General features: G+C 36.5%; 1 protein-coding gene across 1 annotated transcript in view; it reads left to right on the top strand.

The window, feature by feature from the left end:
- Window positions 1-14,690, top strand: part of Dnah12 (dynein axonemal heavy chain 12) — a 218,243-nt gene that overhangs the window by 19,319 nt on the left and 184,234 nt on the right. Inside the window, exons 3-11 of the mRNA XM_017802268.2 lie at window positions 1,868-1,949; window positions 2,114-2,140; window positions 4,217-4,406; window positions 7,246-7,318; window positions 7,978-8,136; window positions 8,790-8,985; window positions 10,907-11,095; window positions 12,316-12,472; window positions 13,244-13,335. Of these exons, the coding sequence (XP_017657757.1) occupies window positions 1,868-1,949; window positions 2,114-2,140; window positions 4,217-4,406; window positions 7,246-7,318; window positions 7,978-8,136; window positions 8,790-8,985; window positions 10,907-11,095; window positions 12,316-12,472; window positions 13,244-13,335 (1,165 nt within the window). The remainder of the gene's footprint in view (window positions 1-1,867; window positions 1,950-2,113; window positions 2,141-4,216; window positions 4,407-7,245; window positions 7,319-7,977; window positions 8,137-8,789; window positions 8,986-10,906; window positions 11,096-12,315; window positions 12,473-13,243; window positions 13,336-14,690) is intronic.

Raw genomic sequence — 14,690 nt, forward strand, 5'->3', positions numbered from 1 at the left:
CCCTGGAGCTAGAGTTATAGGTGGTGGTGAACCACCTGACATGGCTGGAAATTGAACTCGGGTCCTCTGCAAGGGCAGTATGCCCTATTATCTACTGAACCATCTCCCAAGCCCTGTTAACCTTCTTTTTACTATTTAGTTTGAGACAAGTTATCATTAAGTTGCCCAGGTTGGTCTTGAGTTTATTCTGTAGCCCAGGTAGGCCTTGAACTTGTGATCCTCCTACCTTAGACTTGTAATTCTCCTACTCTAGCCTCCCAAGCAGCTAGGATTACAGGCCTGTACTATCAGACCCAGTTTAGATTATTTCTAAAGCAAAAGAAAATAGTTGAAATTGCTAGGTAGAAGGAAATGAGGTAATAGGGAAAGGGAATTGAAATTAAGAAGAGTGAAGACCTAGGGCTAAGACTTTGAGGAATTATATTTAAATGTTGTGTGGAAAAGGATCACCCAGCAAATAGACTATGTATGATCAATGAGGGAGGAAGAAATGCAGAAGAGGGGGCTGGAGAAATGGCTCAGTGGTTAAAGCACTTGCTGCTCTTACAGAGGGAGGACCTGGGATTCAGTATCCAACACCCAAATCTGGCAGTTCCCAACCATCTATAACTCCAGTTCAAGGGGATCCAATGCCCTCTTCTGGCCTCCATGGGCACTTGCTTACATTTGATACACATACAAATGCTCAGCTGTATACACACACACACACACACACACACACACACACACACACAATAAAATAAATGCTAAAAAAAGAAATGCAGAAGAACAGAGGATGTCATTGCATAGTGCGTTGCTGCTTTGTTTTGAACTGTATTTTCTTCTGCTTTACTCTGACATGAAAGAGATTGCAACACAAAGCACGCTATTGTTGTCAAACAGATGAATGAATTAATTTTTAAAAAGAAATAGTCAGGCATGATGGTACATGCCTGTGATTTCAGCACTTAGGAAGCTTAGGCAGGAAGATTGATGCAAGTTGAAGACCAAGCCAGAGCTACGTAGCAAGACTCTGTCTTGAAAACAACACACACACACACAGAAAAAGAAAAAGTTTGTGTTGTTGTCCTTTATATGGGTCTATAAAGAGTATCACTTTCATTTGCTGCTTAATAAAATATACTGCCTTAAAATTTCCTGAAACACAGTACTACATTAATAATAATGAAATTAGAATTGCCATGTGTTTCTTTGAAAAAAAGACTTTGGAGTAAAAATTCTCTGGCTCCTAGGTATTTCTGGTGCTTGCTCTATGGTGGCTATGGTTCATGTGACTCCAGATTGTTTCCTTGTCTTCCTCAGTTTTGATGGAAGGTCAGCTGAAAGAAAGAGGGAAGCCTTTGTGAAGTCTTCCAGAGGTGTTTCTTAATACAGGGTAAAGGGAAGCCTTCTCTGACATGATGGCATTTGGACAGAGATGACTTAGTCTGTATCAGGCTTAATTTTTGTACTATCAGTAAATTATAACTGGAAAACAATTTTATTTTTAGTTTCACCCTTTTATAGTACCCTTAAATAATTTTTTTTAAGGTCTCATTGGTAATGACCATTAGGATTTGTTTCTCATAGAGAGTTCAGTCAGAGGTAGAGTCTACCTGTAATTCCAACATTCTGGAAAGCTAAGGCAGTAGTATTGCTACAAGCTGAAGACCAAACTGGACTACATAGTGAGGTCAAGGCCAACCTGGATGAGGTCCTCTCTCAACATCCCTGATTAAAAAAAAAAAAAAAGGAAAGAAAGATAAAAAGCTCTTGACAATATCTTCTTTCAGTATAGATGATAAACATGTCCAACTTAAAGTGTTGTTAATAATTAATGCTAATTTTATCTTGAAGAATCATACATTTTTCTAACCATAAATTTCAGAATTGCTGGAGTCAAAAAGAATCTAGACAAAACACTGGATAAAAGAATATCTCCATTACCAGAGCCAGATTATCCTTCAACTGTAAGTTTGCTTCTTAGAACTTTACCTTATGCCATTTTAATTCTTAAATCAATATCAATAATATATATGTTTTAAAAGAACATATATATTAAATAAATATATTTTATTTGATTACAAAATTTGGAACATCATCTTTGATTTGTCTTTTGTTTTGTTTTTGACAGATGACCAGTGAAACTAAAAAAAAAGGAGTAAGTTGGGTTTTCTTGTTTTGAAAATGGTCCAAGAAATATTACAAAGTAGTTTCTTCTAAGACCACCATCTAAGTACCATCCTAGTTAACAAAAAAGTTTATAAACAGATGTTTGTTTCTCTACCTAAAGGAGCAAGGCTGTTATGGACAGCAAATGTAGTTTTGTTTTGTTTTTGTTTTTGTTTTTTGGTCTTTTTGAGACAGGGTCTCCCTGTAGCCCTAGCTGTCCTGGAACTCACTATGTAGACCAGGCTGGCCTTGAACTCACAGACATCCACCTGCCTCTGCCTCCCGAGTGCTGGGATTAAAGGCATGCGCCACCATGCCTAGCAGCAAATGTAGTTTTTAAGAGCTATATTTTTGTTGCCGACTATTATTTGAGGATTAGTTCTCATTCTGAACTATTGAAAAAATATTCAAACTTTCAGCTATAAAAAGAACATATATGTTGGGCATGGGTGGCACATGCCTTAATATCAGCCCTCTGGAGGCAGAGGCAGGTGGATCTCCATAAGATTGAGGCCAACCTTGTCTACATGGTAACTTCCAGGTGGTACTAGGGAGACCCTGTTCCTTCTGCTCCCCCCAAAAAACCCCAACAACAACAAAATGGCACATATTTCTCTTGTGAAATCAGGATAACAGTTTTCCTGAAATAGAGATGATACGTATGCACTTAAATACTTATTGGAAAGTATTGTATGCTACCTACATGCTAGATGCTAGAGATTTTCTTTTGAAGACACTGACTACATGGGTGACAACATGGGGCTATAAAGTAACTGGTAAACAAGAGGACAGCATGCCAACTTTATTTAATATCAAAGGATGCATACTATTTTTGGACCTGATTACATATATGAGGAAATTATGAATCATATTTTCATATGGGCCTGTAAGCTTTCTAAGCCCATTGAGAGTTTCTTTGCTGACAGAACCTGAAGATAATTCCTTGTGAATTGAGAGCATATGAAAGAACCTCTTTTCATTAATCAGGTTTAGAGTTCAGTTTCTTTAAAATTTTTATTCATTTGTTTACATATATATATATATGTAAAATGTATGTATATTGTGTGTGAGTGTGTGTGTGTGTTTCCACACACATGTGTACCATAGTACATATTTTGAGGTCAGAAGAGTATCCAGATCCCCTGGAATGAGAGTTACAGAGGGTTGTTAGCCACCATGTGGTTGCTAGGACCTGAACCTGGGTCCTCTTCAAGAGTACCCAGTGCTCTTAGCTCCTGAGCAATCTCTGCAGCCCCTCCCAAAGAACTTTAATACCAACTGTCTAGTTTCATAAAAATGTATTTAAATATTTTTTATTGGAATTGTGATATTTGGGAATAAAACTAGATTTTCATGATGTTAAAATGTTCCTACTAAGATCAAGCATTTTCTTCCATTTGTTCATGCTTATTTTTTGTCAGACTCTTCATTCTTAGCAGAAAATTTTTTAACTTATATTATACTACTCTTGTATCAGAATATAATCTCTAAGAGAATATGAACTTTGTCTCTTATGTTTAATTTTATATACTTAGTTAATCAGAACAATATCTGATTATTTGTTGAATTAATGAATACTTGTTGAATGAAAAGAATAATAAGTTAGACAAAGGACCATTGTTTTGCACTGAGAAAACAAAGATTATACCAAGTGTTAATATGGCCAGAATTCATGAAAAATAAAGAAAAGATAAATTCCCTTTATTTTTAGGGAATACTGTTAGGTAAAAAAAAAAAAAATTTAAGGGGCTGTAGAGATGGCTCAGTGGTTGAGAGCACTGACTGCTCTTACAGAGGACCTGGGTTCAGTTCCCAGCACCCACATGGCAGCTAACATCTGTCCATAACTCCAGTTCTGAGGGATCTGACACCCTCTTCCGATTTCTGAAGGCACTGCATGACACGGGTGCACTTATATAAATGCAGGCAACACATTCATACACAAAAATTTAAAATAATATTTTTTTAATTTCTGAAAAAAAATCTCTTAGAACATGTAACTTAGGAATTACACTGAAATGTTGTATCACTCAGAGCATTTGGTTTGTTCTTTTCATGTTTCCAGTTAAACTATATTTACATGAAGCAATGTGTAGAAAGTAGTCCAATAGTACCCATTCAGCAGGAATGGTTAGATCACATGTTAATGCTGATACCTGGCCATTTAAAGGAAGGGAACAAAAGAGAAGAACTGCTTGGAAGTCTCGTAAATGAGGTATCAAATGACTTTGAGAAAAGCATGAAGAGATATTTGGGTAAGTGACATTTAACACACACCAAATTTCATGCCCTTCAGTGTGGGTTCATCTACTGGAGCATGGTCAACCTATCAAGAGTCTTAGCCTTAAATGAGACTGACTCTCGCCCTCCCAGCAGCTATCAGTTGCCAGAAGTTTCTCACATAGGGTTGGGGTTTTCTACCTACTTCCTCATGTCTATGCTGGAATTTTGTTAGGCTTGAAGTTTCCTGGGACTTATGCCTGTTGTCCCCATTACTATAAGTTCATATGCGTAATTTCCCAGCTCTCTGGAAAACTCTGTTGCCTTGTGGTCATCCTCCACCTCTGGCTCTTAGAATTTTTCTGCCCCCTCTTCCACAATGATCCCTGAGCTTTGGGAGGCAGTAGTTTGATATAGATGACCTATTCAGGGATAAGGATTCTTCAGCCTCTTGTTCTGTCTCTGTACATTGACCAGTTGTGTTAATCACCATCTGCTGCATAAGGAAGCTTCTCTGGTGAGAGGTGAGAGATACCTTAATCTATGGGTGTAATAATAAGTCATTAGAAGTTAGTTGAATACTGTATCTACTTAGCAGAATAGTGGTATTAGGTTCTCCCCTATGGCCTGTGACCTGTCTAGCCTGATACCAATGTCAGGTTTAGATTCTGTTTTATGAAGCAGACCTCAAATCCAATTAGAGAGTGGTTTGTTACTCGCATAATATTTTGGCCACTATTGCACTAGTGGGCACATCTTTCCAGGCCAGTTGTAATTGTAGCTTGCAGGATTCACAGCTGGGTAAGGTTGATGATTAATTTTTTCTTTAGGTAACATGCATAGCACCTTCTAATACTATGAAAACTAACCAGTAGAGATGAGGCTTTGAAGTCAGCACCAGCTTGATTTTCTCTTGTTTGTTCTGTGACTTATATATGTAGTGCCTTCAGCAATAGGGTTTTACCAGTGAATTCTGATGGGTAACAAGGAGCAGAGGCAATGACCAGTATTATTTGAGGGTCTAATGGGACCGTTTATCAACAGCTTCAAAAGAGGGAGTCCAGAGGTTGAAAAGATGGCTCAGCAATTAAGAGCACTGACTGCTCTTGCAAAGGACCTGGGTTCAGTCCCCAGCACCTACGTGGGGGCTAATACCCATCCATAACTCCAGCTCCAGGGGATCTGACACCCTCTTCTGACCTCTGGGACATTGCATTGCATGGTGCTTTTACATACATGTAGGCAATACATTCATACACATAAGATAAAAATAATAAATAAAAAATTTTAAAAAGGAGTCCATTCTTGGCATTGGGCTTTTACTTTGCTAGCCTATGGTATATAGTAGGGTCAGTGTCTCCCTGTTTTAAGATAACTTCATTTCTTTTTTAAAAATACATCATTGGGGCTGGAGAGATGGCTCAGCAGTTAAGAACACTGGTTGTTCTTGCAGAAGACCTGGGTTTGAATCCCAGCACCCACATGACAGCTAACAATTGTCCGTAACTCCAGTCCCAGGGGATCTGACAGCCTCTTCTGACCTCCATGGGCATTGCACGACATGGGTGCACTTACCTACATGCAGGTAACACACGCATACACATAAAAAATAAAAATAAATTTAAAAAATACATTATTTTTATTTTATGTGTATGAATATTCTTTGAAAGAGCAGCCAATGCTCTTAACCACTGAGCCATCTCTCCACCCCTAACCTGGGTTTTATGGTTTGTAGGTTTGATGTTTTTACAGTGTCCCAGAGGTCTTGCATATTCCATTCCTGGGCTATTTTAGATTTGACATTTTCTTTGATTGAATGATCCATTTCCCCAACTTTGTCTTCAAGATCTGATATTCTCTGATCCATTTCCTCCATGTCCTTTTTCCTTCTTTTCTCTAAGCTCTTTGAGTTCCTGAGTTTTTCAATTCAATTTTTACTTCTGTTTGACTTTTCTTCAGAGATCCTATCTCTTTATTGAATTCTAATTTTATGTTTTGGATTGTTTTAGTATTTTATTCAACTGTGTTTTCATGGTCTTCATTCCATTTTTTTTATTCATATGCTCTTTGAATTTCTTGAACATATTTATAATTGCTATTTTAAAATCTTTTTCTTGTGCATCCTCTAGGTTACCATTCTCAGGAAACATTATGATGGGGGTACTAATTTCTTTGATAGGAATATTATCTTGGTTATTCACATTTGTGTTTTTTCGTTGAAACCTGGGCATCTGGACTTGGATCATTGGTGTCATTTCTTGGTATGGCATATTTGTTTGCTGTTTCCCCAACTTGTCAGGTTATGACCCGGTTAAGTAGTGCTTGGTGCTCAGTTTTGGAGTCCCTTTACACTGATGTAAGGATGGGGGTGTAAAAAAATGATCTCAGTAAAGCTACAGGTAGGTGCAAATTTTGAGTTGTGGTTCCAGGGTTGACTTCTCATGGTCCATGCAGGTCTGGAAAAGTTCACAGTTCTGGGGGCATGCAAGGGTTCTAGCAGAGCTGAGATGGCAGTGATCAGGGGCAGGTATGGGAAAAGCCATTTCCTAGGCTCTTACTAACATTTCCCCTTCCTCTCCAAACCTTGGTAGTTATTTTAGGATGAATTTTCATTATGTCTGTTCAGAGATCATGCTAGTGATCTTTGGATAGATAGAATGCAAAGAAATGAGAATTAGAGTGTTTCTATATCTGAATTTACCTCCAAAGTAAGGCAAAAATAGTGCTAGGAGCTTGATTATATTTCAAGTTGAGGAGTTTTTTCTTGTACTTATTTTAATGTATAGTAAACTATACCATACAATCTTAGAGACTTTGATATGAATAGGTGTTATAAAGATTTTTAGGAAGTATTAATACATATGTGTATTTTAGTACAGAGTGTTCTTGTGAAGCCTGATGTTAAATGGCTTGAAGATGAAGGGGAACCTTTACCTGAGTCTCCTGTGTAAGTAAACTATTTTGAAAACAGTATATCACTTAACTTTGGATACAACTTTAAAATGAATTGATCTTGCATTCAAGTCAAACTGTGAAGCTCAAAGATATTTTGAACATACCTGAAAAATCTCCAAAGATATTCTCTACATTGATTATCTAGTTCTACTTATGTAACTAAGACATGTAAGAATGAATACTTCAACTTAAGCTGAGTATGGTGGCCTACACCTGAAATCCCAGCACTCAAGAGGTGGAGGCAGAAGGATCAGGAGTTCAAGGCCAGCTTCAGCTACATAGTGAGTTTGAGGTTAACTTAGCCTTGAGTAAGCTTTGATTATGTCAGACAGATTTTTCAATCTTTATTTCCTTAATCCTAATGCTGTGTTCTTACCTCTCTATTTTCAGTAACTGAGTCAGAGCATAGTAGAAGTTAACAGGACATATAAGCTAGTCCTAAGAGTCTGTTTCATCCACAAATGATCTCTCTCCTCTAAAAATAATGTGCTTTTGAATTTTTGATGTGTTTTTATTATGTATATTCAAAGACTTGCATTGCTGACCACAATTCCCTTTTCTCAATCTTCAGTTTTCTCACTTTAACACTAATTTCCTAAAATATGGGTATATTGTTTTAATCATGTTTGCTATGGTGTTTTGTTTTTCCAGAGGACTAGATTATTCCAATCCTTGGCATTCTAGCTATGTGCAGGCAAGAAATCAAATATTATCTAATTTGCACATTGTTCATCCAACTATGAAAATATTGCTGGAGATTGGTTATACAGCATTTGCTGATACAATTTTGCTGGATCTAACAGGAATTAGGTAAAATTCTGCATGAATTAAAACAAAAGTTGAATAATTCCTTGTTTGACATATTTTTGACTTGTATCATTTTAAACTGATTTATAAATCTTTACAATATCTCTTTAGATTTCCAATTTTTAAAAAATATTTATTTTTATTTTATGTGTGTGTGTTGCCCGCATGTATGTAAATGCACCCATGTCGTGCAATGCCCACAGAGGTCAGAAGAGGGTGTTCAATTCCCCTGGAGCTGGAGTTATGGACGGTTGTTAGATGCCATGTGAGCACTGGGAATTGAACCCAAGTCCTCTGCAAGAGCAGCTAGTGCTCTTAACCGCTGAATCATCTCTCCAGCCCCAGATTTTGGAATTAAAAAAAATATTATTTTTTTTTGTGTGTGTGTAAGAGTATATCACCTGCATGTGTATAAGTGCACCCATGTTGTACAATGCCTGCAGATCAGAAGAGGGTGTCAAATCCCCTGGAGCTGGAGTTACTGATGGTTGTTATCTGTCGTGTGAGTGCTGGGAATTGAAACTGGATCCTCTGCAAGAGTAGCCAGTGCTTTTAACTGCTGAGCCATCTCTCCAGCCCCCAGATTTTAGAATTTTAAACAATTGTACATCAAGAGAAATCTATCTTTTGTTTGAATCGTTCTCTTTTCTTCATAGAGCTAGAGGCCCAATTGATTGTGAAGCACTGAGGAATGAGCTGTCAATTCAAGCTAAAAAGGCAGAAGAGAAGATAATGAACACGTGGTATCCAAAGATTATAAATCTCTTTACCAAGAAAGAGGCACTAGAAGGCATTAAGCCCGAAAAGTTGGATTCCTTTTATTGCTGTGTTTCCATCCTTATGTCAAATCAGGTATATTTGTTATGTAGATACATTAAATGATAACTCTATTAAAAATCATTATTTTAAATAAAATTCCATTTAAACACAGTGCTAATCAATTATTTTAAAATAAAGAGGGCTTGGGACTGGAGAGATGGCTCAGCGGTTAAGAACACTGACTGTTCTTGCAGAAGACCCGGGTTCAAATCCCAGCACCTACATGGCAGCTAACAACTGTCCGTAACTCCAGTTCCAGGGGATCCGACAGCCTCTTCTGTCCTCTGTGGGCATTGCACGACATGGGTGCACTTACCTACAATAAATAAATAAAACAAAAGAAAGAGGGCTGGAGAGATGGGTCAGTAGGTAAAAGCACTGACTGCAAAACCTGACGACCTGAACTTGATTCCTGGAACCCGTATCAAAAGCCAGATGCAGTGGCTTATAGCTGTAATCCCCACGCTCCTAAGGCAAGATGAGAAGCAAAGACAGGAGAATTGACCAGAAGCTTGCAGGTCAACTAGTTGTGTGTGTAGGCAGTGCAGAAGCAGAAAGAAGACAGACCCGGCCTCAACAGGTGGAAAGCAAAAGCTGCTTGCCTACACTTACACACATGTCATACAATACATCAAAAATTTAACATAGAGGAAATATTTTATTTAATAAATTTATCAGAAAAATAGTTTCTGAAGCAATCTAAAGTGAGAAGGCATAAACTCACGCAGGTACACACATGTACATTTTTTTAAAAAAAAGAAGGGAGCTGGCCATCAATGAGAATTCCATCCCTAGAACAACTAAATGCATACATACAAGAAATAAAAATAAAGCAAGAGGAAAGTATAGAAGGAAGTGTCAGTATTATGAGTAATACTTGTATGAGTAATACTCACGCTTAGTGGCTAATTATGTGGTTTTATTGCAGTATGTATTCTAGTAAATATATTTTTTAGTAATATATTTTTTAGTAATATATTAGGTTGGTTACTTCTCACTTCATTCTCAGTAACAGTTTAGTTCAAAATGTTTTTTATCGTCTTTAAATGATAGAGAATATTGTTCTTACACAATTATATTTATGGACTCCTTAAATTTTTACTGCTTTAGACATAAAAGTCTAGAAAATTTATTTTGAATAAAAACATTACTTTTCAGTGAAGATCTCTGAAGAATTCATGAATTTTGCCTTGCTTCTTTAAAAGGATGATATACACAATTAGTAGCTATATCTAACACTGTAACTGGTGTGCATAATTTCCTTGCCACCTTTGCTCTCTTAAGGACTTTGATTATTTCGTGAGAAGTAAAGAAATGAGGAACATTGCAAAGATCTTTCAGATCCATGTGTGTCTATTGAGCTAAATATCCAACAACTGGTTTTCTTCAAGAATATATTTTTTCATACTTAGAAACATGGTGCCTATTTTTGAGTTCTATGTCTTCACCTTTACCTAGTACTGTGCTGAAAATCTAAGTTCTAGTCTTTAATGATTTCTGTAGTAAAAATATTCTCAGCATGGTGGATTTCAAGTTTCTTTAGGGTTTAACAATTCCTCAAATTTTTGACTATTTAACAATTGACTATTGTGACAATGACGTTGATCTAACTTTAGTACAGCATATCTCGTGTGTGCATCAGGCCTTCCTGATTCCAGTCTTTCCATGTTGTTTAGTCTTCTAAAATGTTTTGCGTGCCTGGGATAAACTTACTAAGGAATGTGGAAGATCCTGCATTGACATTTTTAGAGTGCTGTTTTTAGTCTATTAAAAATTGTAGTTTGCATATATTGTTCTATTTATCTTTAGACGTTTATTAGGAGTATATTGTGCTGAATGATGAGAACTTCAGGACTAAGTGAGTTGATAGAATGCTATGATTATACACAGTAGTTCATTTTATTTAAAGGTTGAATCTTGACTTTCTAAAATAGTAATTTATGACATCATATAGCTAAAGGATCTCTTACGGAGAACTGTAGAAGGATTTGTACAGATCTTTGACACAAAACACCAAGAAAGACTGCCAGTATTTAAGATGGACTTGACATTTGATGAAGGTAAAATGGAATTTTATCCCACATTTCAAGAAATGGAAGATGTTGTTGTGGGTTTGGTAGAGCGAATATCTGAAACCCTGCAGGTATGACTCCATGCCCAACCATTGTGCTTCCTTATCCTTCCAGTGTTTTATTTCAGTATTTGAATTGAATCTCAATGTAGTTTGTGTGTAATGTCTTTTTATTTTCCTCCCAAGTAATTTTAAGTTATAAAATGGTTTATTTTTTTATTTTTTTGTTTTTTTTGAGACAGGGTCTCCCTGTAACCCCAGTTGGCCTGGAACTGGCTATGTAGACCAAGCTGGCCTTGAACTCACAGAGATCCGCCTGCCTCTGCCTCCCAAGTGCTGAGATTAAAGGCATGCACAACCATACCCAGCCTTAATATTTTTTTTATTGAGCTTCTGTACATTTCATACTAAAGTTCTTAAATTAAGACCCTCTCCCCCATTCATGCCCCCCCCCAACCAGGCCTCATGTATTCTGCCATACATGTTAAGTCCCATCCAGTCAAGCAATAAAATGCTTTCTTTTTGAAAACATTCACAAACTGGAGGTATTTTCCTCCTTTGACATTTTCTTATGGCTATGAACTAACACTTTTGTGTAGGTCTCCTCTTTTCTACCCATGTTGTGAGTTTCTTAAAACTGAGGTCTAGGGGCTGGAGAGAGGGCTCAATGGTTAAAAGCACTGCCTGCTCTTGCAGAGGCCCTGGGTTTGGTTCCCAGCACTCACATGGCCTCAACCATCAGTAACTCCAGTTCCAGGGGATCAGATGTTCTGCTTGTCTTCGGGCATTGCACAACACAGGGGCACATACATGCAGACAAAATACTCGTACACAGAAAGTTAAATGAATAAAAAAACCCAATATCTTAAAAAATACAATTTATATTTGTTCTTTCCAGAGCTTTTGAGATATTAATTTGACATAAAGTTAATAAATATTGGTTGAATGATAGAAATCAACCAAATTTAAGGTGGTTGGTGTGGGGTGGGGGCTGTTGTTTTGTTTTGCTTTTTGAGACAGTGTCATTATGTAGCCCAGGCTGGTCTGGGACTGGATATCCTCTTACCTCAGACTCTGTAGAGATACTGCTGGGATTCAAATGTGCACAATGCTCAACTCCAAATTAAAAATTTATATTGGACTACAAATGATTTACTATTAAATTATTATTTTGCATTGAGCTGTCTTTTCTTGGACCATAAAAATCTAAAGAAAACATGGTATAAGATCTCCATGTAGATCAATTGCACAGTTAGATATTTATTACATTCATTTTTATTTTTATTTGTTAGAATGTCCAAACAGTATCCTCTTGGCTATCAGGAACTTCAGCACCTGTAAATATTGACACAGAACTTCCTGAACATGTAATTCAGTGGGCTATTAGTATGCTGAAGATGGCAGTACATCAGAACTTGGAAGGTGCAAAGACACATTATGAGACATATGGTATGTATGGAGTTTATTATCTTTTTTAAGTTCTTATTAAAATTTATTATAATTCTGTTTTTTGCTAGAATTTGATAAGATTTTTGGCTTTCTGGTTCTGTTATGGAAGAGCAAGAATAGCCAGAAATGAACATGAGCATGGATAACATTACCCAAGAAACTAAGCTTTGTTGTCTGGTCTGAGGGGTGAGTGTTAGTGGGAGTAGAGTGTTAAAGTCAAATGATAATGAGAAATAAATATTGGAAATAAGGAGGAAGCTAAATCAAAGGTAAAATCAAATTAATTTCTGAGAACAGTTTTGAAAAGTTTCAGCTTAATTTTACCGGGTTTTAGTCTCCACAAGTATTTTGATGTCAGACTGGATAGTTGCTCCTTGACACTCTATTAATTAAAACTAATCTGATACAATCTAGTCCTCTAAGTTAATTTCAAAATCCCAAATAATCTACTACTTTTATTTAAAATTGTGTTCAGGCAGGCAGTTTTTCTATTAGTGCCATGCCTGCAGCTCTCTGCAATAAACATGCTTTTTGGCTTAAATGTATTTGACTTGGCTTGCCTGTTAAACCTTTTCTTTAAAATTTTTAATTGTTTTAGGTTAGCATACAAAGTAACTGTTAGTAAATCTTTTTGGTCTTCTTTTAAATGTAGCAATCAATGTATGTTCATACTCTAGTAATAATATTTGAGTAGACTATTCTATGATAATACAAAAGCATTTTATTATATCAAAATGCTATTCTGGTTTTAATTAGACTATTAATTTTCAGTTAAAAATTATAACTGGCTCCTTGATGGCACTGCAGTGAAAATGATAGAGGCTTTCCAGGCAGAAGATCATACTTTTGATGAATACACAGAAGTAAGTAGTAATTCTACTTTTTAATCAAAATTTTTTAATTTAAAAAATTAGGATCTTGAGACTGAAGAGATGGTTCAGCAGTTAAGAGTATTGACTGCTCTTGCAGAGAACCCAGGTTTGGTTCCCAGCACGCACATGACAGCTAACAACAGTTTGTAACTCCAGTTTCAGGGTATCTGATATCTTCTTCTGGCCTCCGCAGGCATTGTGTGCATGGATACATTTACATATGTGAAGGCAAACATATGCATAAAATAAAAATAAATAAATAAATAAAAATTTAAGATTTTTTGTCCTAGATGCTTCAAATAATATAAATAGAATTTCTATTCAAAGTATCATTTTAGTAAATTTATTGACTAATTACTAATTTATTGACTAATTATTTTAGTCATTAATTCACTCATCTATTGATTTAATAAAAAATAGTGTGTGTGTGTGTGTGTGTCTGTGTCTGTGTCTGTGTGTGTCTGTGTGTTGAGACAGGGTTTTACTGTGTAGCTCAGGCTAACCTGGAACTCACTATGTAGCCCAGGTTGGCTGGCCTTAAACTCATAATTAAGTGCTAGGATTACAGATACACACTACCACACCCAGCTGAGCTCTGATTTGAAACAGATGTTTGTATGGAGACAGACGGGAATAGAGAGTGATCAAAGACCTAAAGTGTTCAGAGAATTTTTTTTTTGAGACAGGGTCTCCCAGTAGCCCCAGCTGGCCTGGAACTCACTATGTAGACCAGGCTGGCCTTGAACTCACAGAGATCTGCCTGCCTCTGCCTCCCGAGTGCTGGGATTAAAGGCGTGTGCCACCATGCCCGGCTAGAGAATATTTTTAAATATACAATGCATAAATTTAATTTTCTTCTAACATGTTATTTGGAAATTAAATATTCAATGAAATTGAAGATAATTTTACAAAGAACATCACTTAGATTGTAGTGTTATAGTCATCAGTCACCTATTCTTGATCAATTTTAAGGATGATTAATTTTTTCTTGTTTTTTTTTTTATTTTTGTTTTTGGTCTTTTTGAGACAGGGTCTCCCAGTATCCCCAGCTATCCTGGAACTCACTTATGTAGACCTGGCTGGTCTTGAACTCACAGAGATCTGCCTGCCTCTGCCTCCCTAGTGCTGGGATTAAAGGCATGCACCACCACACCCAGCAGGGTGATTGCTTTTTAAAAGTCAACTTTCAGTGGGTGGTTAGTAAGAGGGTACAGATTCAGGATGGAATCTTAATATGTTCAAAATATATTGTTTGAAGCAAATTGCCAATAATAAATAAATAAATAATAAATAAATTCAATAAAAAGGAAAAGAGCCAACTTTATTGATAACAAGTTTACATACAA

The sequence above is a fragment of the Nannospalax galili genome, unplaced genomic scaffold, assembly GCF_000622305.1.
Source record: "Nannospalax galili isolate Female #2095 unplaced genomic scaffold, S.galili_v1.0 scaffold505, whole genome shotgun sequence".
NCBI lineage: Eukaryota > Metazoa > Chordata > Mammalia > Rodentia > Spalacidae > Nannospalax > Nannospalax galili.